Source organism: Leuciscus leuciscus, assembly GCF_965113295.1.
Source record: "Leuciscus leuciscus genome assembly, chromosome: 4".
Classification (NCBI taxonomy): domain Eukaryota; kingdom Metazoa; phylum Chordata; class Actinopteri; order Cypriniformes; family Leuciscidae; genus Leuciscus; species Leuciscus leuciscus.
In genome coordinates, this window is record NC_138728.1 from 41,797,160 (window position 1) to 41,823,533 (window position 26,374).

Genomic DNA, 26,374 nt, shown 5'->3' on the forward strand with positions numbered 1-26,374 from the left:
GCCAGAGGGCCTGGAAGGAAATTCACAGTCCAGGAATAAAACCAGTGTAGTGTCCTTGAGGATCAGTGAACTTGTCCCTGATCCTCCAAACACAACAACTGGGGATGACAAGTCGGTTTCCCCGGCCTAAAGCTCCATGTTGCCAATAGATGAAGTGTCCATAGCGGTACTCTCTGTTGTCATCCCCAGGCTCCCTGATGTTGCCTAATGCCATAATGTCCTCCCGGTACGCCTGTGAATGTGAATAAAGCCTTCCACTCTCTCTTCGTTCTCTATTGAGCCATCACTCCGGGTAGGTCCTCTGCCTCTCCTTTCCCTGACTGCACCTCCAACACCTCTGCCTCTCCGTCCTCTTCATCTTCCTCTTCCTCTCCCTCTTCCAGTTACCTCCGGTACATACTCAGGTTGTCCCTGACTCTGCAAACGTGGAGAAAAACATGCTGTCTGAACGACGCCTCGGACATGGTAACGTTAGCTATTTCCCCTTACCTAGCTGCTTTGATGCTCTTATCCATAGCTCTTATCTTATACTAACTAGCATGGAAACAAGCTATGGTAAAGTCAGTGAATAAACGACAAACACAATGATGAACAAGTAAAAATAACAATCGCAATAACATGTGGTTTTATTGAATAATTAAGTCAATATAATTGAATATAAAATATAATATAAAGAAACCTCATTGCTTGACTTGCTACTCTCTGCTGACTCAGACGACAACATCTTTTATCCTACGTCGGCCACCGTAGCTTCTCCTTCGAGTTTGCAAAGGGAGGGATAGGCCGTGAGTGACTGGCTGTTTGCAATTCGCAAACCTCACCACTAGATGCCGCTAAAAAATTACACACTGCACCTTTAAGGTGAACAATGACATTATTTTCTTCTAGAACTGCTGTACATCCAAAACAAACTTTGTTGCATCATTTTCCTGTTATCTGTATTGTAAAAAGCACTGTATACATTAAGCTGACTTAAAATGATAAAATACAGAAAAAACAAAACCCCAGTTTGTGTTGTTACATTTCAGTAATTTTTCCAGTCAAAGTTGACAAGCTCTCTGATTAGAAACACTGAGGGGTTCAGGCTGATGCTTTTCTTTGGACCTTTCCAGATTTCCTTCTGATCTGTGCCTTTGGTGTTTGGTGCCATCAGGGTTGATTCTCAGAATGAACTTGCAAGCACAAGGGAAAAAACAACAACATACATTTTCAGAGTTGTCAGAATTTGTCCTAACTCTTAAACTTGATGTTGCATGTACTTCAACGTTAATAAAAGCATTACATCTGATTCTGAATAAAGATAAAGTCTTCACAGTTCCATCTTTGGCATTAAAACTGGGCCACAACCTTAAAAAAAATTCCGATATTGCAGAATGTGAAGCAATGATCACAGGAGAGGAAAATGATGTCCAAAATGTAAAAATGTTCAAGCAAATGTGTACCACAAAATGGAATGAATATGTGTCATCCTCAGCCTTGAAGACGCTTAATGAAGCGAAATTAAACTCTCCAGAACTTCTCCCTTTTACTGAGGATGTTAAAAAAAATGCACATTCATCTCAGCAATCAAACTAAACTGTACCAAAAAAAGATCAAACTTGAGAAAAGTCAGAAGAACTGGTCAAAACTTGCCAAAATAACTCGTGAAATTATTCTGTTTAATCGCAGGAGAGCAGAAGTTTCGAAAATGAGGTTGAATTCATATCTTCTCCGAAACACATCTGTTTTACACTCCGATGTCGCTGATGCTTTATCTGAAGTTGAGCAGAAGCTCTGTCAGCATTTCCAATGCATCGAAATTAGAGGCAAGCGAGACAGAAAGATCCCAATACTCCTGACCCCAAGTATGCTGGACTCCAAGGAGCTACTTGTAAAGAATCATCAAACCTGTGGCGTACTGGATGAAAAAAAGTTTTTTTTCCGCAAAAGCCCATGACTGAGACCTCATTCTACCATGGCACAGATTGCATCAGGAAGGTTGCCCACCAGTGTGGAGCCAAACATCCAAAGAATTTGTCATTCACAAAGCTGCGGAAACATATTGCAACATTATCTAAAGTGCTTAATCTGAGAGATACTGAGATGGACCAGTTAGCAGATTTTCTGGGACATGATATAAGAGTCCATAGAAAGTTTTACCAGTTGCCGGAAGGGACGTTACAACTAGCAAAGAACAGCAAGGTGCTGATGGCCTTTGAACAGGGAAGAGTATCAGAATTCAAGGGGAAAAACCTTGATGAAATTAACCTTGAGCCTTACGGTAAGAACACATGGCATTAAAATGTTTGCTCTTATACATATTATATATTGACACTATTTAGTTTAGTTACAAGGAGCTCTATATGGTGCATGGAAACAAATGCTTTTCTACACACTTTTCTGCAGAGAAAGTGAATGTAGGTAGTGATGTGTCTGATAGTGAGGATGAAGAGAGTGAGATGCCACTGTTACACCCCTGAAAAAGGGGAGAAATAATCACAAGAGTGATATGGGTGTTTCCTCACTGAAAACTTTAGTGTTATATCTTTTTTCAACAATAATACATTTTACAAATCAACAGATCTACAGCAAATAGTAGTTTTGTAGGGTATATGGCTTATTCAAGTCACAACAGCATACTCTATAATTCACTGGAACATATACTCATTTTGTCAATATAACTTTAGCTGTCAATCAAGCACAAAGTAGCTTTAGCGCAATAAACAACTACATTTACCAAACATATCAATAAAGTGCTTGAAAGACATTATGCAAATAACACAGCAAAATGGGTTATTAACTGCGTATCTGTTAAATCACAATTGACATAAAATGGCGGCTGCTCTCGTTACGAAGCTATTTTTCTCTGTAACCGAGCGGGGGTGTTGTGCCGAATTTCGACTCCCTGCCAGAATCTGACTCCCCTCGCGTGCACGCGCAATGACGTCACTACACTAGTCGCCGAATTTCGACTCCCTGCCAGAATCTAACTCCCCCTCGCGTGCACGCGCAATGACATCAACACACTAGTCGCCGAATTTCGACTTCCTGCCAGAATCACACCATCACTTTCTGGAAAGATTTGTCCCGATATATTACTATTAAACTTTTTGCTGATTTTTCTTTGCTGTGGAAGGATGTACTGTTTGGTTTCCATGATAATAAAAGTAAAAAACAGAAAGAAATATACCTAATTAATCTATTGATCATTTTAGGGAAATATCATATTCACAAAGCGAAATTTAGCAATTCTAAACCTTCTTTTTTTGCTTTTGGTAAGGAGACGGAACAGTACATTAAATCCATCCATGATTCAAAAAATAAGAAAATATTATGCTAAAACCATTCAGTTATGCTCTATCTTTAATGTATTTATTTGAAACTCTCCCTGGCTCGACTCTTGTTTTTTTTCTCTCTCTCTCTGTATTAATGACTCTTTTGTGTTCTTACTTCTGTATCGCAATGATTTAATAAAGATAAAAAAAAAAACTCCCTGCTAGAATCTAACTCCCCTCGCGTGCACGCGCAATGACGTCAACACACTAGTCGCCGAATTTCGACTCCCTGCCAGAATCTGACTCCCCTCGTTTTGTAAATGCTTAGGCATGAAAGTTTACTTTTCTGAATAATATTTAGTCTTTTTTTTATTTTGATATAAAAAGATTCCCACCTTTATTGTTACTCTTTGTTTGATTATGGGTAAATACCATAAACAAAAATGGGCTAAAGGAAAATCCAACTTTTTGTTATTTCAGATAGATTTATGACAAATTATATTGAGTTACTAGGCCTACTTGGATTCAGTAAATAGTAAAACAAAACGCACTAGGTCTCTATGTGAAGCTTTTATGCTATTTATATGATGATCTCATACCTGTTCCTTTTTCTGTTTATATCATTTTATTTTTTTCTCTCTTTCTTTTACTTGTAGGCTATTATTATTTTATACTGTATATGCTCTTTTACTATTTGTTGTTGATTTAATTTGTTCTACATTTGCATATGTGTTAGACTATTGCCATGTTTATTATTTGTAATTTGATTGGAATTTAATAAAAAAAGTAAAAAACAAAATCCTTGACTGTTCATCTATAGTTTCCACACCTGTAATTCCTGTCTGCATTTAGTGTGTGTGTGTGTGTGTGTGTGTGTGTGTGTGTGTGTGTGTGTGTGTGTGTGTGTGTGTGTGTGTGTGTGTGTGTGTGTGTGTGTGTGTGTGTGTGTGTGTGTGCAAATTAATAAATAACAAATGAATATAAATAGGAAGTGAAACTGATAAAAACATAACCTGTTTATTAGATCTAATGGCTGCGAGGAAGGGGGGGGGGGGGGGGCAGCATAAATTATAACCATATGTATTTATGCAGTGACACACATAAAATCACTAGAATTTTTAAACACAGCACCTGCCGAATTTATACTCCCCCTCCAATGTCAGCTTTGCAAGAGAAAACACATGAAACTCATTCTGATGACACCTTTGTCCATGGAGGATCCTCTGCAGAAAAGCACAAGTCTTTTATGTAGATTTAAGCAGCACCTGCCAAAACCATCCTCCCCCTCCAATGTATTACATCAACACACACAATTATACTGCAACTTAATGAAACTGAGCATTTTCACTGGACTACTTCTAAATTGTTTATATGATTATTTGTACTTATATATTTTTCTTTATCTTTCACTCTATTATCTTACCTAACAGATGTCTGATTCATCTGAATTAATCTTATTATTACTGATATCATCCCTTGATTATCTGCTACTATTGGAAACATTAGTACACAAAGACAAATTCATTGTACATGCAAACCCAAGGTACTTGGCAATTAAATTAAAGTGATTCTGATTTTGATTATTTAATTATTTGATTATTTTGTAATTGAAGAGCACCTGCATCTGCTTCAATAGGAAAGCTTTTAAGGGCGGAGGAGAGATCATCCTTCTGGTCAACATACTATAAGGTGTGCTTAGCTATTGTGTATGTTGGGTTGGTTCGTTGATTGACATGGACCCTTCCATTTATAGACAAATTACAAATTACAAGAGCACTGGAAAGTATCCTGATGGATTCACAAAGACAGAAAAAAACACTTTCCGAAAAAGAGCAAACACATTTGACATTGAGGGTAAGATTGATTTGATAGTAATATAGGTGTCGGGTGAAGTGTAAGTCACATTAGTGTCAGTGAGGGTAATTTACAAAAGTCAAATAGATTTTTTCTCCTAGATGGTGAACTGCTTTACAAACGCCACAAAGGCACTCCAACTGAATTAAAAGCAAAAGTTGTTTGTGGAGCAGAACAGGCCGATCAAATATTCAAAGACTTCCATGCCAGCAGCCATGGAACTCATACTGGCCAAAAGAAGACCAGAGATGCCATCAGCAGAAGATTCTATTGGCCTGGCATGTCAGATGATATTGACACATGGGTAACGCATCTACTGACATTTTCAAAGTAATATTGTATGTTATATTGTAGAAGTTTACTTCACAGTACTTTAATATTTTATGTTATGATGTTGATTCCAGGACTGTTTAATCATGTATTTACTGATGTCCAGTTGAAGTGGATTCATATGTACTGCATTATTTGTATTCTTTTTATTTATTTATTTACTATTTAAATGTTGTATGCTTTGGCAAGGTGGCGCAGTGTGGACCATGCCAGGCCAGCAGATCCTCAATAAAAAAGGAGACTGAGTACACGCCTATTGTGGTATGCTTTTTTTCTTTTCTATCACAACCCTAAACTAATTATGAATAATACAGCATAAAGAAGCTACAGAAATAAGCTCTATATATGTACATGCAGATTAAACAGAAAATTTAATATTGAAATATGAGAATTTTAAAAGACAAACTGTAGGCCTAATGATGTTGATAATGCTCAAAATATTACTAAAGTTTGGTATATGGATTAATGTTGGTTTCTTGTCATTTTTACTAGGTTACACAACCATTTGAATTGGTTGGCATGGACCTGATAGGCAAGCTCACACTTACGAATAATGGAAACCAGTACATCTGCGTTATGATTGACTACCTTACAAAGTGGCCCCAGGCATACCCACTGAAAACAAAAAAAGCGCAAGAAGTCACAGACTGTTTACTCAAATTTGTGTATCAGTTTGAGGCCCCTCAAAGGGTACTCACCGACCAAGGGAAAGAGTTTGTCAATGAGGTTAGTTTACATGCAAACATTTACATAAATGCACTGATCTCATGAAGTGTTGGCCTTGTCCCTTTAAACATATTTCTTTTATAATTGCAGCTCAATGCACATGTCTGCAAGGTGCTGAATATTGAAAGGTCCCTCTGTGCCCCATACCACCCGCAGACCAATGGACTCGTGGAAAGAATGAATGGAACGATTCAGAGGTGGGTTTTAAATATTGTATACTGATTGTAATTAAAAGTTGCCAATGGGGTTGTTGCCCTTCTTTGGCTGCTGCATAAGTCAGCTGTGTACATTGCTGTAGTTTAGCAGATGAAGAATGGTATTAAGGTAATGTGTTTGATTCCCAGGACGCACACTGGAGGTCAGCTTAGTTCCAACATGGAATGGCATATCTAAGACTCATTCTAAGTCAATGTATTTATAATGTTTTAGATTTATGCATTTATAATAGAACGCATTTACAATTTATAAAATCAAAGAGCATGGTGCAAAAGTTAAATGTTTTAAAATTGAAAGGTTGTCATATGTAACAATATACTGTATTTATATACAGAGCTCTCTGCAAACTGGTGAAAGACCAGCCAAAAGACTGGGACAGGCACCTGGATGAAGTCATGTTTGGTTTACGAACAAAAGTTCAAATGACAACCAAATACTCACCTTTTTTTTTAATGTTTGGGAGAGAGGCACGTTATCCCTCTCAAATTGCAGAGCACTACAGGGTAACTGGAGGTTTTTTTTTTCCACTTTTTAAACAGATATGTTAACGATCACTTACATGTTTCAATATAATAACCAAGATAAGAACTTTCTTTTCAGATTGACAAGACTGTGGAGGACACGGTGTCCACTGAGGAGGTTACAGAGTCCAGTCTTAATTTAAGTAAAATTTTAACAGATGTTAAGGGGAACATTAGAAAAAGCCATGAAACTGTAAAAAAAAGACTGAAGCAACCCCTCACAACATTCAAAGTTGGGGACAAGGTGTGGAGGAGAAACATCAGAGCTGAACAACGGAAAGGGGGGAAACTTGAATCAAATTACCTTGGGCCATTTACAATCACTTGGTTGGAAGGCAAAAGTGCCGATCTAGAAAATGCCAGGGGTGTGACTTTCCCCAAAATTAACATTGATCACTTGAAGCACCATACTGATGAACTACCCAGAGTTTCCCAAAGATTGCAAAAGCCTTCCAACCCATCTGCAGTTCCTGTCACCACAGACTCCACTGTCTGCTCCTCCCTGTCAAGTCCCTCTCCTGTTGCTCCAGCCTCCACACCAGCCCCAGCATTTTCAGACTCCACAATTGACATCGACCAATGTATGTATATAGTGAAATGAGATCCATCTTAATTTTTTGTAGAATTAGTTTTTTGTCGATATGGGTTTGTCTTACCATAAGTGAAAAACAAAATGATGTAAGACCAACATTTGTTTTCTCTTGCCTTTCATATTCAATATCATAAAATGTACAGAGGAAGACCAATGCTTCTCTATATTTTACATTTTATAGGTGTGAGAGAAGCCTGGGAAGGAAAGAATGTTTATGTCCTTCTCTCAAAATTGGGGCCATTTAAAATTTTCTTTGAAGACATTCGGAAAACTGCTCCCTCTCTACAAATTGAAAGTGAGGTTAGTCTTAGCTGTTTCATGGGTCTGCTATTCATATTTGTACTTGGTGCAATGCCTTTATTGCATCCACATAAATTGTTCCAAAGCATTAAATGTAAAATGTATCTAGTCAAGTCACCTTCATTTATATGGAGCGTTTAACAATTGTTTCAAAGCAGCTTTACAGTGATAATAGGAAATTACAGTAACCGAGATTGTTTTGGCTTTACAGCAGCTCTAGAATAAAGTTATTGTCCAGCTAAAGTTAGTTTTGATTAATCCACTTCTATTAAAAAGATCATCAAAATATACTATTTATTTACTGTCTATTACTGTGTGTTATCCTATTTTACCTGAAATGGATAATCTTTCCGTAAGGTCATGAACGCCTATATGTACTATCTAGTACAAAAATTTAATAGGGAGACAACAGAAAGGGCTGCAGCAATTGATTCATTTGAAATGACGCGCATTTGGGAAGGGGAAACGGCAAAAGTGAAGGTTGGTGGATTTCTTTGTTTAATTACACTCTCAAATCTTCAATGTAACTTTTACACATTTCAGAACTACATGTAAGATTACAACTGTTTAAATTTTAGATGGATCCAATGCTGTACCAATATATATTTGGGATCATCAATGACTGTCATCACTGGACTTTGTTGGTAATATTTTATAGTTCTAAAATCCATTGTGGGTAGCAACTTGGAAACTTTATATATTATATATACAGCTTAAACCATAACCTATAATACAACATCTAATGTGTGAGTAGGTGGGACTTTTTTGTTGATTTTGTAAAAAAAAAAAAACATTTGTAATATTCCAATTATTAAGGTTATGATCCCAAAGGAACAGCGGGTTCTGTATTTGGATCCTCTTGGGGAGAGGCAACATGACCTTAAAAGATGCCAAGAAGTGACAAGGTAATTACACCTTTTAAACAAGTCAGATGATGGGGCAAATTATCAATGAATGTTGAATGGAAAAAAATTGTTCTGGTCTGAGCTTTTTCTATTGATTACAGGTCATTCATGAATGATAAAGGCATCCATGTGTCCACGTGGGCATGTGACACACTGCCACACCCACACCAAAAGGACAGCAGTTCCTGTGGGGCCTTTGTCCTAAAAGTAAGAATTATGAAATTGGCTAAGAGTACTGATTAAAAAGACAGTAGTCCATAATGAATGGCATAAAAATCAGTTCAAACTCCAGCGTTAATATGCTGACCACATTCACCATTCACTGACAGTTACACAGTAAGATTTACATAGTGTTATTTCTTAATTAATGTCAGTATATTGTCTGCAATATTTGATACCAACACAGCTGATTGTCTTTATTACAATGAAATTGTTCTAATTGTTTATTTTTAGTTTGCTGAATGTATGCTGGACAAAAAGCCAGTCCTGTTTTCAACAAGCACAACAAGTGTGACTTCCATAAGATTGGCCATAGCTACTTGCCTCCTACAAAACACAGGTAAGTGTGGAATACTATCACATTGCCAAAAAATCCAAATATTCAGACTGTCTATTTAAAGTAGTCTATTCAGGAGCCTTTTTAAAGTAATTGTGAGGTTTGGCCTTGTGTCATATTATATTGGCTCTTCTCCCCTGTCATTGTCATAGATGCAGAGATGCTTTCTCTGTGGGGAGGAAGAAAGTCCTGACAATGGCACTGACTGGGTGGGTACTCTAACTGTACTTTTTATTCTATCCTTTTTTTGTTGTTGAAAAGAGTAGTCTTTAAGTACACCATATTTATTTTTTCATCATAATGGATGTTAAAATATAATTGTGGTGCATACTAATATTCACTTTGTCCCTATGTTAAGATTGGCTGTGATGTGTGCCCTCGGTGGTACCACTGTGACTGCGCAAAAACATCAATGGAAGTTACCAACTACTTGTGTCCAGCTTGTATTAAATAAATGTATTTATTTTCAAGTGCTGAGCAGTAGGTTCTCTCTTTTTTATTGTTTAGTTTGTAATCCTATTTAACTTTTTATTCTCCAACTTATGCGTTTTTGAGCAGCTCATTGGAGACCACAATTCAAAAGACACCAACTTTGCACATACAATAATTTTTATTTTATTTTCTGTACACATGTAATATATATGCACATAAAATACACATGTACACATGTAATAATATGCACATAAAATATGTACATTTATGTACACATGTACATAAAAGGGGGACCAACAGTGAATGCAATGAAATTACGTTCATTGTTTTTATTATTATTATTTGCTCCTTCCTGAATTATGTTACAGTTATAGGCGTTTTACATGCATTTCTGTTTTTTTTATCACTGAAATGCAGTTAATCATCCTGAAAACAGAAAGTGTGCACCATCATAAAATACATTTAAAGTTGTAGGTAAATGTTCAAACGGACAACAAGTGTTATGTCCACTTCAGATGACTAGCCACACAGTTATACTGGCAAATTTCAGCCAGAATGAACTGAAAGTGCCTATCACAATACAATATCAAGTGTAAAACAGATAAATTATTTTAGCATCCATAGTAAGAGGTGTAACCAACATGAGTTTCATGTGTCTTTGTTTGCAAACCTGAAAATGAGGGAAGTATGATTTATATAATTTGCTTACACCTGTCCTTTGGACAGGAAAATAATTCCGGGGTTTGATTTAAATAAATGTACTGGCAGAGTATATCTAAGAATAATCTGTGCAGAATTAAGTAGAACTTATTGCACATGGTATTATTCATATTCCATATTCATATTTGACTTGGTAAGTTTAGTGCACAAACATAATGTCCTGTATGCCAGTGATCAATTTCGCAATGCTACCTGGAAAACACTGATAATAAACACCTGTAAAAAAAAAAAAAAAAAAAAACCTTTAAGTAACACAAACAGACGAAAAATACAACAGTCGCACCGACGTCATTGCGCATGCACGCGAGGGGGAGTTAGATTCTGGAAGGGAGTCGAAATTCGGCGACTAGTGTGTTGACGTCATTGCGCGTGCACGCGAGGGGAGTCAGATTCTGGCAGGGAGTCGAAATTCGGCACAACAGGGGCTCCGCTCACACACGCACATTTTAAACTCTGCAAACTTAACTCTCACTTACTCAAAATGTTACTAAAACACACCTTCAACACTCTTGACATGTGAACTCATTATTACATTTACTCAACTCAGTTTTATATCTACACCGTACCTGAAAAAGGGGAGAAATAATCACAAGAGTGATATGGGTGTTTCCTCACTGAAAACTTTAGTGTTATGAGGAAAAGACCGCGATTTCCCCGGAGAAAAGGGTTGGAAGACAAAAGCAATCAATCACGGGCGCATAGATTAAGATCACTTTGGCGATCACAGATTAACACTTTTTACCCGTAAATTAGGCACTACAAAATGAAGTAATCAATATAACGTTTACATATTCCTCTTATAATTGTTACCCTTTGTACACATGTCAGATTTGAACTTTTTAACACAATTATATGAATTGTATAAATCCTTATTACTAGTACTGAACGCATGAGCTTTTTAACCTTAAATATTTTAAGATACTCGCATCCCATTAATTTAATAAAACCTTTTAACCCATAACAGTACAATAAGTATTTCCTTTAACCTGTCACACCACAGCCAAAAAAGCGACGTCAGTCCTCTTCGGCATCTACAGGTATGGTCAGCTGTGATCTGATGTGAATTCCTGGAGGGATAAATAATTATTTATCAATGATAAAGAATGATAAAGATTTAGATTTTGCTATTTGTATTATAAAAATCTGTATGGCTGTCCCTGCTAAAACAGGTTTGCAGCCCTCTGACTCACAAAGCAGGTAAGGAACTTGATCTCATTCTCACCCAAGCTGTGAATGCCTGCTGGTCACACCTCTGCACATCTCTGACCACTGTTTCCTTCGGTTAATTTAATTCTCTGTTCCACCACTACTGGTTTATTTCTACTGCAAACCAACCTCACCCATGGCTGATTCTACCATCTGAAATCTGCATACTGATCTCAGAGCTGCTGAGAGATGTCAGAATTTTAGTGATCCAACTAATCTCAAGGGTTACCCTGCACTCCTATTTTGCTTCTTATCCTGCATTAGTGCTGCTAAAATGGTTTTCTACAATGATGTACCAAAGCCACTAACCGCTGTTGATCTATTTGCTGCTTTCTTGACAGAGAACTGCCACTTTTTTCAGAGCCACTTGGAAACAACCTGTCTTCCCCATCAACTGCGCATCACTTCCACCATTCGCTCACTGATTTGTAGCCATCCTACTGCATGTCTGCTGGACCCCATTCTTACTACCGCATTCAAACAGGCTTGCGTAACTCCCCTGCTCAAACCTTCTCTCAGTCCTGCTGAAGTTGAGAAATATTGGCCGATTTCACTTTTCCCATTTTTATCTGAGTCTAAGAAAAGAGCAGTTTTTAAACAGGTCTCTGAATTCCTCTCACAGAATGACAACCTGAATCCAAATCAGTTGCGAGAAACGTCAATATGCCACCCAATTCAGGCCATGGCCATTGCTATCTCTGCCCTTGACTGTTTATATAAACGATATGTAGTGTGAATAGATTGGCCTGGCCTTGTCTTGCCTAGTACAACCTGTATTTCATTTGTATTTTTTAATTGCTTGCTTTTGGTTATGGTGTACGGTTAAAGTCTTATTTTCTGTCCATCAGAGGAATCTTTGGTTGGCAGCCAGTCTTCGAGGGAGAGTGAGATGCCTCAGCCAAAGAAGCGACGTCAGTCCCCTTCAACATCTACAGGTAAAGTCAAACCTGTGCTCTCAGAATGACTTTGAATGGTCATCATTATTGATGCTTTTGGTTACAGTGCACCAAAATGTTGAAGTGTTTATTTGCTTTATCTTTCAGAAGAGCTTTCATTTGGCAGCAAGTTGGCAAAGGAGAAAGAGTTGCCTTCAAAATCAGGTAAAGAGTCAGGACTGCAGTGCTAAGAACTGACTTGCCTAGTTACAGTTATTGCGACTTTGCATTAATAGAGACCACTTTAATTAATGTAAAGTATTTCTTGATATTTTCATTAACTGTATTTTGGATATATTCTGTGTTATGCTTGCTGATGCGCAAGAACAAAGATTAAAGGGATAGTTCAGCCAAAAATGAAAATTTAATGTGTATCTGCTTACCCCCAGGGCATCCAAGATATAGGTGACTTTGTTTCATCAGTTGAACACAAATGAAGATTTTTAACTCCAACCGTTGCCGTCTGTCAGTCGTATAATGCATGTGAATGGCAACAGACTGAAAGCAAAATCTATCAGAGTAAAATTACACAGTCATCGTTCGTAAATAAACAGTACAATGTTTGGATTTCAGCAACAACTGCAACACAAATGAATTGCAAATGCACTAGATTTTCAACGAGCTGCATACTAACATCGATAGCTATGGACGGCGAATAGTGTGGGTTGTATGCTTTTTTTGCGCCAGCATTACGTCATGTGGAGTATATATATCAGAGCACGCTTTCCGTGAAACGTGACAAGATCTAAGATGTCTGAACGATTTCAACGGAGACTAAAGCGGCTGCGAGAACACCACAGAGCCTGCGAAGAGAGACACGACAGAAACAGATTAAAGGACGAAGTAAGTGATGTTTTAAATAATCAAATATGAACTGTCAATTTATTTAACACTTGCATCCGTGTTATTTCATGATTAAATTCAGTGTTCACGTTTTTATATACAGGCTATCGATAAATACAGGGGGTGGGGGAGGGAGAGAGAGGTTAAGTCAGCTTAATTTATACAGCGCTTTTTACAACACAGATCATTAAAAGAGGCTTTAACGTTACAGATAACAGGAAAATGATGCAACAAAGTTTTTTTTAGATACAGCAGTTCTAGAAGAAAATAATGTCATTGTCCAGCTTAAGTAAGTTCAGTGTTGATTAATTTCTGTTGTAAAAAAAAAGTCATTTATTTAGTTAATTTATCTAAACAGTATTTCTAAAAAGTGATGTCATCATCCAGCTCAGTTTAGTTTTCATACAACACGGTCAAATCAACAATCAAACAATTTGTTTAAACTTTTCACTAAGCGCTGCCAAAAAGTATGATTCTCTTTAATAAAACATAGCCTACCTAACTTAGAGGCACTAACATACATTCAATACATCATTTTGTAAAGAAATGGGAAATATGTTTTGCATAGAGTAGTTTTAATAAATGATTTTAACGTCGAATAGGGGGAGAGCTGACTGCTCACTTAGCTCAGCCAAAATCGCTTGACGTGAGTCTTCTGGAGCTCCCTCAGTTAGCTCATATGTAAAGAGATAGATACCCAGCTAACAATTTTTGGTTCCCAGAATGTTCTCAGCACATTTGTGTTTGGTTCCCAGAACGTTATTTTTTATGGTTTGTTTTTGATTAGCCAGGAAAGTTTTCTTAATCCCAGAACGTCACCCAAGCTGTCACACAAATCTACCACAAGTACAATGCGTTATCATCTAGTATTTGAACATAAAATGTCTTCCGATAGGCTACTACCTATATATAATGCCTCATTCATTCATTCATTCATTCATTCATACCACCAAAGACACAACTCAGACGAGCATCGCATCTTTTACCGTCAGACAGGAATGTCGTCGAATTTTCGTCGAAGGAGAAGGGTTTAAAGATTAATGAATTACGTTGAGCCGCAGTATAACGTCCCATCGCGCGAGACAGTCAGAGTGATTTTGTTCGCGTGACACTGAAATTGAACCTTTTACTCGATTTATTCAGTTACCTTTATTCAGTGAGCCGTGCATCTCTGTAAACCAGGACCCTCTACTGTGGTGGAAGGTAAATGAGAATCGGTTTACAAAGCTGAGCATCATTGCCCTGTGGTACTTAGCTGTCCCCACGACATCTGTTCCATCGCCATCAGAGTTTTTTCCAGCGCCGGTGTTTTGTCGATCTGTCCTACCTTGTCAGATTTTCCTACCGTAGCGCAAAATTATAGCCATATCTATCGGTTCATCCCACCACATCGTAAAATCCTACTGCGCTTTTCAGCTTCGCGTCTGTGACTACATAAAATAATTCAGTGTTACTTTGCCGAAGATTCTTATTAGGCTATGTTAGGGTGATTTTACAGTGCAAAGTAACGTTACCTCATCAGATTGTCCTATGAAATAAACGGGTAGGATGATTTTACGGTGCAAAATACCTGATCAGATTGTCCTACCAGTATGAAATAAACGGATAGGATGATTTTACAGTGCAAAATACCCCATCAGATTGTCCTACCAGTATGAAATAAACGGATAGGATGATTTTACAGTGCAAAATACCCCATCAGATTGTCCTACCAGTATGAAATAAATGGATAGGATGATTTTACAGTGCAAAATACCCCATCAGATTGTCCTACCAGTATGAAATAAACGGGTAGGATGATTTTACAGTACAAAATACCCCATCAGATTGTCCTACCAGTATGAAATAAACGGGTAGGATGATTTTACAGTACAAAATACCCCATCAGATTGTCCTACCAGTATGAAATAAACGGATAGGATGATTTTACAGTGCAAAATACCCCATCAGATTGTCCTACCAGTATGAAATAAACGGGTAGGATGATTTTACAGTACAAAATACCTCATCAGATTGTCCTACCAGTATGAAATAAACGGATAGGATGATTTTACAGTGCAAAATACCCCATCAGATTGTCCTACCAGTATGAAATAAACGGATAGGATGATTTTACGGTGCAAAATACCTCATAAAAGTAAAAATAATAATAAAAGTTTTGCATCATCTACTACAGTACCCATTGGAAATGATTTCAAGGTTAAATTTACTTTAAGCACAATTCTTCTGACATAGGCTAGTATGACAAAATTGCTGAAATGAATGACTCCATAAGCACACTCACTGGCATTTCAACAGGAATCTCTGCAGGGAACACTGCCTCTCTCCCATACATTAAAAGAAAAGGGGAGTGTTTTGTGGTGGTGTGGACCTTTGATCTTAAAGAAAACAAGGTGGCATCCAGATAGACATCCCAGTCATTTTGCTGGTCGTTAACCAATTTCTTGAGGGCTCTAAAATGAAACATGAGGGGGAACGTTTTTTTTTTTTTTTAAAGGCTTATAAACTTGGTGTATGAAAGCCTTTTTAGGAACGCATTTATAACTTATTTGGTGCCTTGAAGCTGAAGATGGGTGAAAATGTCATGGGGGGTGGGTGGGGGTGCCTTAACTTTTCCTGACCTAGGTACATACAATAATAAAACTTACCGTTTAATGTTGTCGTTGGTCTTTTCATCCAGACCATTAGTTTGAGGATGATAAGCTGCTGTCACACTTCTTTTGATGCACAACATTTCACAAAGCCTGTGGTTAAGCTTAAAAAATAAAGGAAAAAAATCACTGTGAGTAAATTGGTGAAAAGCTCCTTAAAACAGTAGTTGAATACATGTAAAACACAAATACAAAAAAATAAAAAAAAATATATATGTATATATTCCTGTAAATTCTCGCTTATCGGGCTTATGCTACTCTGAATAATGCCTGAACTTCGTATTTTGAGCACTTCTTGCGTTGTTTTTTGCCTCTTCACGATGACTTGCTTAATTTAGTCCCAATTTGTAAGTCTCAATTTGTAAGTCGCTTTGGACAAAAGCGTCTGCTAAATGACTAAATGTAAATGAATACATGTACTGTATGTGCAAAGGAAAATATAACAACTCTTGGAAATCTAAAAACAAAGACATTGAGGCTAAACCTATATCACTTTAATACTGATAATTGTAAATACACTCAGGGACGTGGGAACTATAGTGTGAGAGGGGGGGCGGGATTCGGGGGGGGGTTGGGTAGTGTAGGCCTAGTAGGCTGTGTTATGTATATACTATATTATGTATAGTCAATAGTACATATTGACTTTATGATTAATTTAATCTGTTTTGCACATGCATCGCCACAGAGTTAACCATTTCAGACAGTACCGGACAGCAGCCTGTCTCGTTCACTTCACGTGTGTGGCCGTTACGCACAGCTGTGGCCGCTCCAATTTACCTTCAATGAAATCTATGTCAAAATGCCTTTACGCAGAGCAGGGTCATAAACGCGTGTGTGTCTGAAGTTCAGCGAGCTCCACGGAGCACTCCTTCAGTCTATCCACGGAGCGCTTAACAGCGCTGAATGAATGATGATCTGCTTTTATGTAATTTTTCCTTTTTTATTCAGAATATTCACAAATGTGTTAGCTATGGCATGAAATATCTGATATTCAGATTGTCAAATACATGCAGGAAAGCCTCTGTCTCGTTCACTTCACGTCTGTGGGCGTTACGCACAGCTCAGTATGGCCCAGGCACGGCCCTAGGATTCCAGTTTTGGATGGGCCAAACCAATTGGGGGTCGGACCTACGATCACTCTCCAATCACTGCTTAACCTAATAAAAAAATATTGATTCATATAGCCTACTGTTATATTATCTGTGCATATACATATAGATTTTAATAGCTTGATGCTCTTTAAATATTTTGTTGCATTGTTAAAAGTTTCGGTGCGTAGGACAGACCTATCCGCGATCGCTCTCCATGGTTCTGACCAAAGAAGAGCGCTTTGGAATCTCCGTTACGCATCATATGCATCATACCTGGGCTGCGTTTCCCGATAAAATTGTCTGTTAGCGCGCTACGAAGACTCATAGGTATAACTTAACTAAAGGTATACTACCACTAAAGGTATATCATTGCTAGGCATCTTCAGGGCTATCATCCACTCGCGAGGCAGAGGCGCTGGCGCCCTCCTAGCAACGGCGCTGTTTTTGGTAAAACATGATTTTGACGACTTCTTCATTAAGTTTTGTTTTATAGAGAACTTTTTTTAAATATATTCGTTTTGTATAAATTGTATCTTAATTTTGATCATTGTTTTATCAATCAATTACCCGTATTTAATAAATAAGATGCATATATATAGCAGACACTGTAAAAACCTTAGTGTAATTGACAGAATTACTAAAAAATATTTTGCTACCTAAAAGTTAAAGATTTTTTGTGTCACGCATGCATGCATGTCTATTTCCCTCATATTAAATATAAAACGCATGTGGACTGATATTTTTCCAATGTCTGGACTCCTTTATTAATGGAGTATATAAACAGACGTTTCAATATATTGGTATTAAATGCATTTTCTGAGAATTTATATTTCAAGTTTTTACTGCAAATGTCGAAATGCGCGCTCTTTGGTCCATCAGTGCTTGAGTCACTGATCACATTAGAATAAAATATCTCATAATAAAATACAAAATTGACTGATTTATGAGTGCATATGCATAGTTCTCATCAGTCGGAAATACAGATAAACGCTTTCATTGTTTTTATTTTTGATCCTGAAAGAAAACAGAACAACAAAAGAGCGAATCATAGGCCTACATGGAGTAACTGGTGTCAAGGCGCAATGAATGAAATGCACAAATGGTAATTAAATAGAACCCCTAAAATGAACGAGGGCGAGCTGTTTTATTTTCACAACATTTCATATTGTTTGGAACATGAAAATTCATACCGGTAATATCAAGCTACTGAACGAACATATAGAGCCCTATATTGAAATAGCATTGTCAGTCAAACCATTTAAAGCTATGAACATGCTAGTAGACACATACGCTACTCAAAAAGTGCATTAAACCAAAAAAATTTAATTCATGCATTTGCAAAGGTGGATATTCTTTCAGTTGTTCGACTTATAATTTTTTTTATCAGAGTCGAGACATCGATTTCATCCAGGAGATCACTGTGGGCATTCATAATGGCCAAGTGCGTTAGTCTCTCCTGTGACATGGTGTTGCGCAGCCAGGTTTTCAACCTGCGCAAAGCCGAGAAGGAGCGCTCTGATGCAGCGACAGATATGGGCAGGCACAGGCATAGTTTGATGAGTTTTTCCACCTCTGACAGCATGGAACGGGTTTGTGGTTGCATGGTTTGGAGAATGGACACAACATCCCGTATTGTGTTAACTTCACGCCCTGTACAGATATCCCGCAGTATGTCCAACTCATGACTTAGTCGCTCTCTTGTAAAACCGGTGAGTTTCAGAGAAGTCACATCAACTTTTTTTCCTTGAGCTGCCTCAATGATCGCCTGCTCTCGCCCTGCAGCAACTTGGATTCCGACCTGGTCAAAACGCCTCTCCACCTCTGAGCGCACCAGGTCCAGCGCCTCAAACATCTCCCTTTTCCACACGTTCGGATACACTGAATACAGAAATATAACATAAATAACCTTAGCCTACTACAACTGAAAAGACCAATTGTGTATTTTTATTACAAACATTTACCCTCAACTTCGCTGCACTCTTGGTCATTGGCCTCCTCCTCTTGTGTATAGCGAAAGCGTGCAGGTGTCTTGCTGCTGCGCACTGGATGTGGCGGCTTCAGGCCGTAACGCTCTGCATATTGCTTGGTCTTGGCCACAAGGTCAGTGATGGTTTCATCCTGTCGCAGTGTGCCCAGTTGTTTGCAAAGGAGTTTACCAGCTTCCATGGATCCTAGAGCTGTGACTTTGGTTCCTTGAAGTGATCGTGCCACTGCTTCACAGGGGGTAAATAGGGTTAAGCAAGCAAACAAACCAAACACTGTGCGCATATTTGTGGCCTTTGTTAGCAATCCTGCAATTTTGGCACGGGTGTCCCCTTTCACAGCTTTGTCACTCTCCAAGGATCTGAAAGTCTGTATCATCTCTCCGTAGCAGGCCAGCAAGCGTGACAGTGACACAACTCTGACGCACCACCGAGTTGGGCAGAGGCCAAGCAAGTTCACAACGTCTCCGGCTCCAAATAGGGACTGATACAACGCTTTTCTCTTTGCTGAATCGTTGATTATAACAGTGACTTCACGCACAAAGTTTAGCGTATCAGCAACAAGACGCACTTCACGAGCCACTTCTTGCAGCACCAGATCCAGTGAGTGATTTGCGCAGTGGACAAAAACAGAGTCGGGACATACTTCCTTCAGTTTAGCTTGCACCCCATTGAACCTCCCTGACATGTTACTGGCTCCATCAAAGCAGTAGCCCTTCAGTCGCTCCAGTGGCAAATGGAGGCGCACCAGGACATCCTTTATGCACAGAAATAATATTTCAGCCGTTGTGTCAGGTGCGTTGTAAAAGCCAAGATAGAAATTTTGAACTTCTAGGTGGTCATTGCTAAACTGCAGACTGATTGAAAATTGTTCTTTGCCACTGATATCTGTTGTCCCATCTGCAGTTAACCCAAAAAAGTCCGTTTTTGATGCTGTTGCTCCAATTGTTCTCAATATGTCATGCGCAAATAGTTCCAGAATCTCATTTTGGATGTTGTTTGACATCCAGTTGTCTCTCCTTTTCAGCCACTTATCAAGGTCAGGATCATCGCGCACTCGCTCCTGCATTAGCTGCCATAAAACTCCATCCCGATTGGCATCCCCTCTCAGTGGAAGCCCCTGGCGCCCCAAGAATCTTACGCAGCTGAAAATAAGTTCGAGGATTGTCCGCGCTGTTCTCTGCTCCTTTGCCTTGGCGTCAGAGAGTAGTGCATTTATTGGAGTGTTTTTCAACGCTGCCAATCTTTGGGTTGCATCTAAATGAGTCTTAGATTTCTCATGGTCTCTGATTTTCTCTGTTGCTTTTTTCCAATTTGAAAATCCCTTATCTTTTAAAAACAAACTGTCGGTGGTTGGGCACAGCAGTTTACTTTTGACAGCCGATCTACATACCCCACACACGATGCCATCACTTTCCGAAATATATTCCAGCCACTTCCACTCTTGGAACCAGGATGCCCTACAGCTGCGTGCGAAGCTCTCCCCACTTTTTTTTTTGACTGGAAAATTATAATCAGGCGGAGGCCTGAAGGACTGTGCACCTGCATCTGCTTTTTGATCCGCGTGTGGCGACGAGGGATGAGGGTGGCTCGTAGTGAGGGTGGCGGTGGTGGGTTCACTCACTTGGGGGGGGGGGGGTGTACACTGTTCCAACGTCTATGAATACATAATTTACAAATTCCCTTCCCTGATCTCAGAGAATTCTCTGGGGACAGCCATGTCTATAAATGATGGAACAGAGATGTCTTCCAACTTCAGCTGCTGTCTTGGTTTTTAAAGGAAAAGCCTCAACCCACTTAGAGAAATAGTCTGTGGCTGTGAGGATGTATTTAAAGCCATCTGCAGTTTCAGGTAATGGTCCAGTTAAATCAATGCCAATAAGCTGAAGCTAGCAGAAAGCTAACAGCAGAAACCTATCAAGTAAAATAAAATGTAAAGTAAGTTTAGCGTGTATAAAGTAGGTTTAGTATATGTATGCTGTATATGTTACTGCACTTATTTACCTTGATGCACTGTAAGGTCTGCACAGCAGTCAAAGGCTTTCCCACTTTTTGACATTGATCACATTCCAATACCTTTCAGAAATTGTTGTATATATATATATATATATATATATATAAATATATTAAATAAATAAATATATATATATTAAAATAACTATATAAAATAAATAACACATACCCAATTTTCAATGTCAACTGACATGCCATGCCAGTAAAATCTGGCACAGATGGCAGCACGTGTTTTACCAATCCCTTTGTGCCCACCAATGGGAGAGGAATGGAATTCTTCAAAGAGCATCCTGGCTTCCTCTTTGGTTTTGATCACTCTTTTCCCTCCATAAAAAAGCATTCCATCTACATTAAAGAGAAAACATAACTATGACAAAAGTAGACTAAAAGGACATTTGGCATTGTTGGAAAAGAAAATCAAGATGAATAATAAAATAAACATAATTGAAATTTAAAGTTAAAATAACTACCCTTTAAGTTGAATTTGAGTGCATATCTTCGAATGTTCTGCCTTTTGGACTTATCATACCCTGATGGGTATGATCCCACTGACAGAAGATTATACAATGCTTCTCACTTATCTTCCATAGCTGTCAAAAAATGCAAGAAAAAAAAAGCACAAATAGATATAGTGCTGTAAATCAATGGGGCATTTTTTATGTGATTAATCGTAATTACAAACATTAAAGTTAAATTTAATATATTTTATAATGTAATAATTTCACAGTTGATCTCCAAATGAATGCAGAAACAACATAGAGTATATTTTCAATATTTGTTTAATGGCCTATATTTATGAATGAAAACTGCTGTCACTTTAAGACCTGCCGCTGTTTACAGATACGCAGATCTCACACGCCTCACACTCTTTACACTCATTTGATACTTTATTTAATTCATTTAAGACTGATCTTATAGGGACACTCGACAAAACGGACATTTTGGCATAATTGTGTGTGTTTATATTTTACACTAAAACAATCAAATCGATAGAACAAAGATGGCGGCATAGGCGGCGCACACGTCGCAACTTGCTCTGCTCCATTGAAAATATAAATCCCTCTAATTCAGTATATAGCCTATTGTTGGAGTCTTGAAACGAGTTAAGATACAAGCCGTCTTATATTGGGTCTGGACTGGTTATTATTGATTTTTCTTCTACTATTACTACTACTTCGGAATGAGTTCCAGGAAGGGCCTGAGGCGAGGAGACGATGGCACGCCGGCAGCTGCACCTGTGGATAATATCACGCAATCACAGTCCTGTGAGGACATGCCACCTGCTTGGTTTCTCTCGGAGATGGAAAAGGGTTTCTCAAGAATACACGACATGGTCGAGGACCGTTTGAGTAAAATAAACAAGGTAGTAGAGAAAATTCACAACGAACACTCTGCTATTAATGAAAAGTTGGCGGATCTTTCGGCCAAACAGTCAGAATATGAAGCAACCGCTGTGGATTTGCGTGCAGATATTGCCGACTCTAAGAAAGAGACTAATGCTGCAATTGAAGAGCTCCGAGGAAAACTTGATGATATGGAAAATAGAGCCCGGCGGAATAACCTCCGCTTGGTGGGTTTCCCTGAAGGAGTTGAAGGCAGTGATGGCGTAGCTTTCATACAGGAATGGCTACCAAAGATCTTGAAAGTAAGCATTTCTTTTGAAATTGAGGCCTGCCACCGCACTCTGCACCGTCGTCCAGCTGAATATGATAGACCACGGGCGCTGGTTATTCGTCTGCTGCGCAGTAGCGACACGGAGAAAATTCTTGCAGCCGCCCGACAACTAAAGAAGCTGGAATACGGCAATTCTACTATTAATGTCTTCAGAGATGTTTCTACGGCATTGTACAAAAGACGCAAAGCGTTCACTGATCTGAAGAAACTGCTACAGAGATGTGACATAAAATACAGCCTGCTTTACCCGGCAACGCTACGGATCGACTTGTCAGGAGGACGTCGATCCTTTACCTCTCCAAAATCAGCTGAGACATATCTGCGACAACATCATCCTGAATATTTTTGAGGCCGGGTCAACTTAATAACTATCCCCAGGCTCGCTTCACCGCAATAGCGGGACAAGGACAAGGGCCATCTGATCTACAGGTGCCATATACAAACTTACATTTATTTATTTATCGTTTTGTTTCTGTTTGTGTGGGCACAGATTATTGTTACTCTACAGTGGAATACTTTTGATCACGCTAACCTTCAAGGTACGCTTTTTTTTTTTCTCTTCTTTTTTTTTTCTCTTCTCCTTTCTTTTCTTTTTTTTTAGTTTTTTTTTTTTCTCTGCTGGACAACTATAAGTGATATATTTTTGTATAGGCTATTATATGTTTGGATTTAGCCTACTGGGCAGTTTAGATTAAATTGAAAATGAGGGATTCTAAGAAATAAAATGAAATATTATGCATATAATGACCAACCTTTTTCTTTATTTATATTAATTTTTATTTCATTTTTATTATAATTATTCATATGAATTAAGTCCCTGCAATGGAGCAGTTGCTGGGTTGGGAAGGTGACGATATCACCAGTACGTGAAGTGTTTGATCGATCTGCATTTCTTTAGGAAGGCAGACACATAGATCAGGATAGGGTTGCTGTTAATGAAATATCAGGGTAACTTTTTTGGTTTTGATAAGGGTTTTCTGTTTTCTTTATTCTTTTTTTTTTTTTTTTTTTTTCATTGTTTCTCTGTGTTTAATGTTGTTGAATGGTGATATTTTATTTTACTTGAGTTTGGCTATAGGACCACAATTAAGTTACGAATAGCTCTATACAGTATAAATATATGACATGGAATGTTAATGGGTTAAATCAAGCTTTGAAAAGGAAAAAAATTCTTAATTTTCTGTATAAGCAGAGTGTTGATTTCATTTTCCTACAAGAGACTCACTTAACAGTAGCAGACCATGTTAAATTAGGGTGCCAATGGAAAGGGCAGATTTTCTTTTCTTCATTTTCTTCTCAAGCAAGAGGGGTTGCTAATTACAGAGTAATTAAAGATAAAGCGGGTCGCTTTGTTATAGTAAGGGGTTATGTAGCCTCAGAACCAATAGTTTTGGTAAATGTTTATGGACCAAATTTTGATGAACCACAATTTTTCTACAATTTGTTCTTGAATTTAAATTACCCCTCCTCCGAACTTATAATTGGTGGTGATCTGAATTTGACCCTGGGTATATTAGATAGATCGGCTACCAATAGGTTTTCACATACAGCTGCAGCTAAGGTATTAATACAAGAAATGGCCTACCATAATCTTATTGATATTTGGAGGGCTCGTAATGAAAATGAAAGGAAATACTCTTTTTACTCTCACAAGTATAATAGCTACTCTAGAATAGACCTATTCTATATATACTCTGGGAAGCAACATCTTGTATCATTTTGTGATTACTTACCAAGAGTAATCACTGACCACTCTCCGCTAGTGATGCTTGTTAAGTATGGACAAACTGCTGGGAAGAAGCGGTGGAGATTCAGTAACTACCTTCTCAATGATTTAGAATATATTGACATTATTAATACCAACATTGAGACCTTTTTAGAACTGAATAAAAACACTGCCTCCATATTAGTTATCTGGGACTGTTTGAAAGCTTTTTTAAGAGGTTTAACTATTTCATATACATCGAGGAAACGTAAACAGAATGAATGGAAATTAAGTTCCTTAGAGTTGGCTATTTCTACCCTGGAAAAAAAACACATAGAAACTCAGGATGATAAATATCTACTACAGTTAAATACTAAAAGACTTGAATATGATATCATTATTAGCCATAAAGCAGAGAATGCTCTTTTAAGAACTAAAGCGCAATATTATGAACATGGAGAAAAGTCTGGTTCTTTACTTGCCTGGCAGATTAGAAGGGATGATGCTAGTAAATTAATCCCCTCAATTAAACAAAAAGATGGTTCGATAACTAGGGACCCACAGCTAATTAATATTGCCTTTGCAGAGTTCTATAGGTCCCTATACTCCTCTCAGGGGAGTAATTTAGCTTCAATAAAAATGTTCTTAAACTCCTTATCCGTACCTGTTATATCGGAGGAGGATAAGGTAAGCTTAGAAGTTGATATTACTGAGGAGGAGGTTCAAAGGGCACTTTGTAGTCTGTCAGGTGGTAAAGCCCCTGGGCAGGATGGATTCCCTATTGATTTTTATAGAAAGTTTCTACCAAAGCTTCTATGTCCCTTGGTAGAAATGTATAAGGAGACTTTATATAATGGGAAATTACCTGACACATTAGAACAAGCACTGATTATCATGTTACCCAAACCAGGGAAGGAAGTTAATCTATGTGGCTCCTATAGACCAATTTCTTTATTAAATACGGACTATAAAATTTTAGCTAAAGTTATTGCAAATAGATTGGCTTCCCTTATACCTGAACTGGTGGCTATGGATCAAACTGGGTTTGTCGTTAACCGTTCTCCTTATGATAATATCCGAAGGTTCTACAATATTATTCATTTTTCAAAAAAAATTAATGTACCTGTCTTAGCTGTCTCTTTGGACGCGGAAAAAGCTTTTGACCGTGTCGAATGGAGTTTTTTATTCTGTGTTCTAGAGAAAATGAATTTTGGTCCCAGATTTATGGCATTGATTAAAACTCTGTATCAATATCCAAAGGCATCAATTCTTACAAATTTCGATACCTCTTCTCAATTCCCACTTACAAGAGGAACCCGACAAGGGTGTCCCCTCTCGCCTCTTCTTTTTACTTTGGTAATTGAACTGTTAGCTATTGCAATACGATCAAACCCACAGATCCATGGAGTTGTAGTCGGAAATGATGAACATACCATTTCATTATATGCTGATGACATAATGCTTTTTTTAACCAGGCCTGAGTCATCTCTCCCTGCATTGGCCGATATACTAGAGGCATATGGTTCTATCTCGGGGTATAAGGTAAACAGTACAAAGAGTATTATTATGCCTCTTAATTCCTTTGCAGACGTTATGCCTCAATTAAATGTACCATTTTCATGGAATGATACTAGCTTAACATATCTTGGCCTACAAATTTCAAATAAGTTAGACCAGATATTTACGCTAAACTATGTCCCTTTGATGAAGGTGATGGGGCAAGAGTTAGATAGATGGAAAACACTGCCCATTTCACTAATAGGTAGAGTAAACTGTATTAAAATGAGTGTACTCCCCAGGTTTCTTTATTTATTTAGGACTCTCCCTTGTCATGTCCCTCAATCTTTTTTTAAGCACTTAAATAGCTT

The 26,374-nt window shown here is 38.0% G+C and overlaps 1 protein-coding gene across 1 annotated transcript; it reads right to left on the bottom strand.

Annotated features, from left to right (window-relative positions):
• Positions 1-17,747: 17,747 nt before the first annotated feature.
• On the bottom strand, positions 17,748-20,734 carry LOC309496057 (zinc finger MYM-type protein 1-like). Its single transcript, XM_082165996.1, has 2 exons — positions 19,094-20,734; positions 17,748-19,010 (listed from the first exon to the last, which is right to left on the bottom strand). The coding sequence occupies exons 1-2, from the start codon at positions 20,181-20,183 to the stop codon at positions 18,460-18,462; spliced, it is 1,641 nt and encodes a 546-aa protein (XP_082022122.1). The 5' UTR covers positions 20,184-20,734; the 3' UTR covers positions 17,748-18,459.
• Positions 20,735-26,374: the final 5,640 nt, after the last annotated feature.

Coding starts and splice junctions, on each gene's coding strand:
- LOC309496057 (XM_082165996.1), bottom strand. CDS start 20,183: ATGCAGGAGCGAGTGCGCGATGATCCTGACCTTGATAAGTGGCTGAAA. Junction 19,011..19,093: donor AGAGTGCAGCGAAGTTGAGG/GTAAATGTTTGT, acceptor TTCTGTATTCAG/TGTATCCGAACGTGTGGAAA.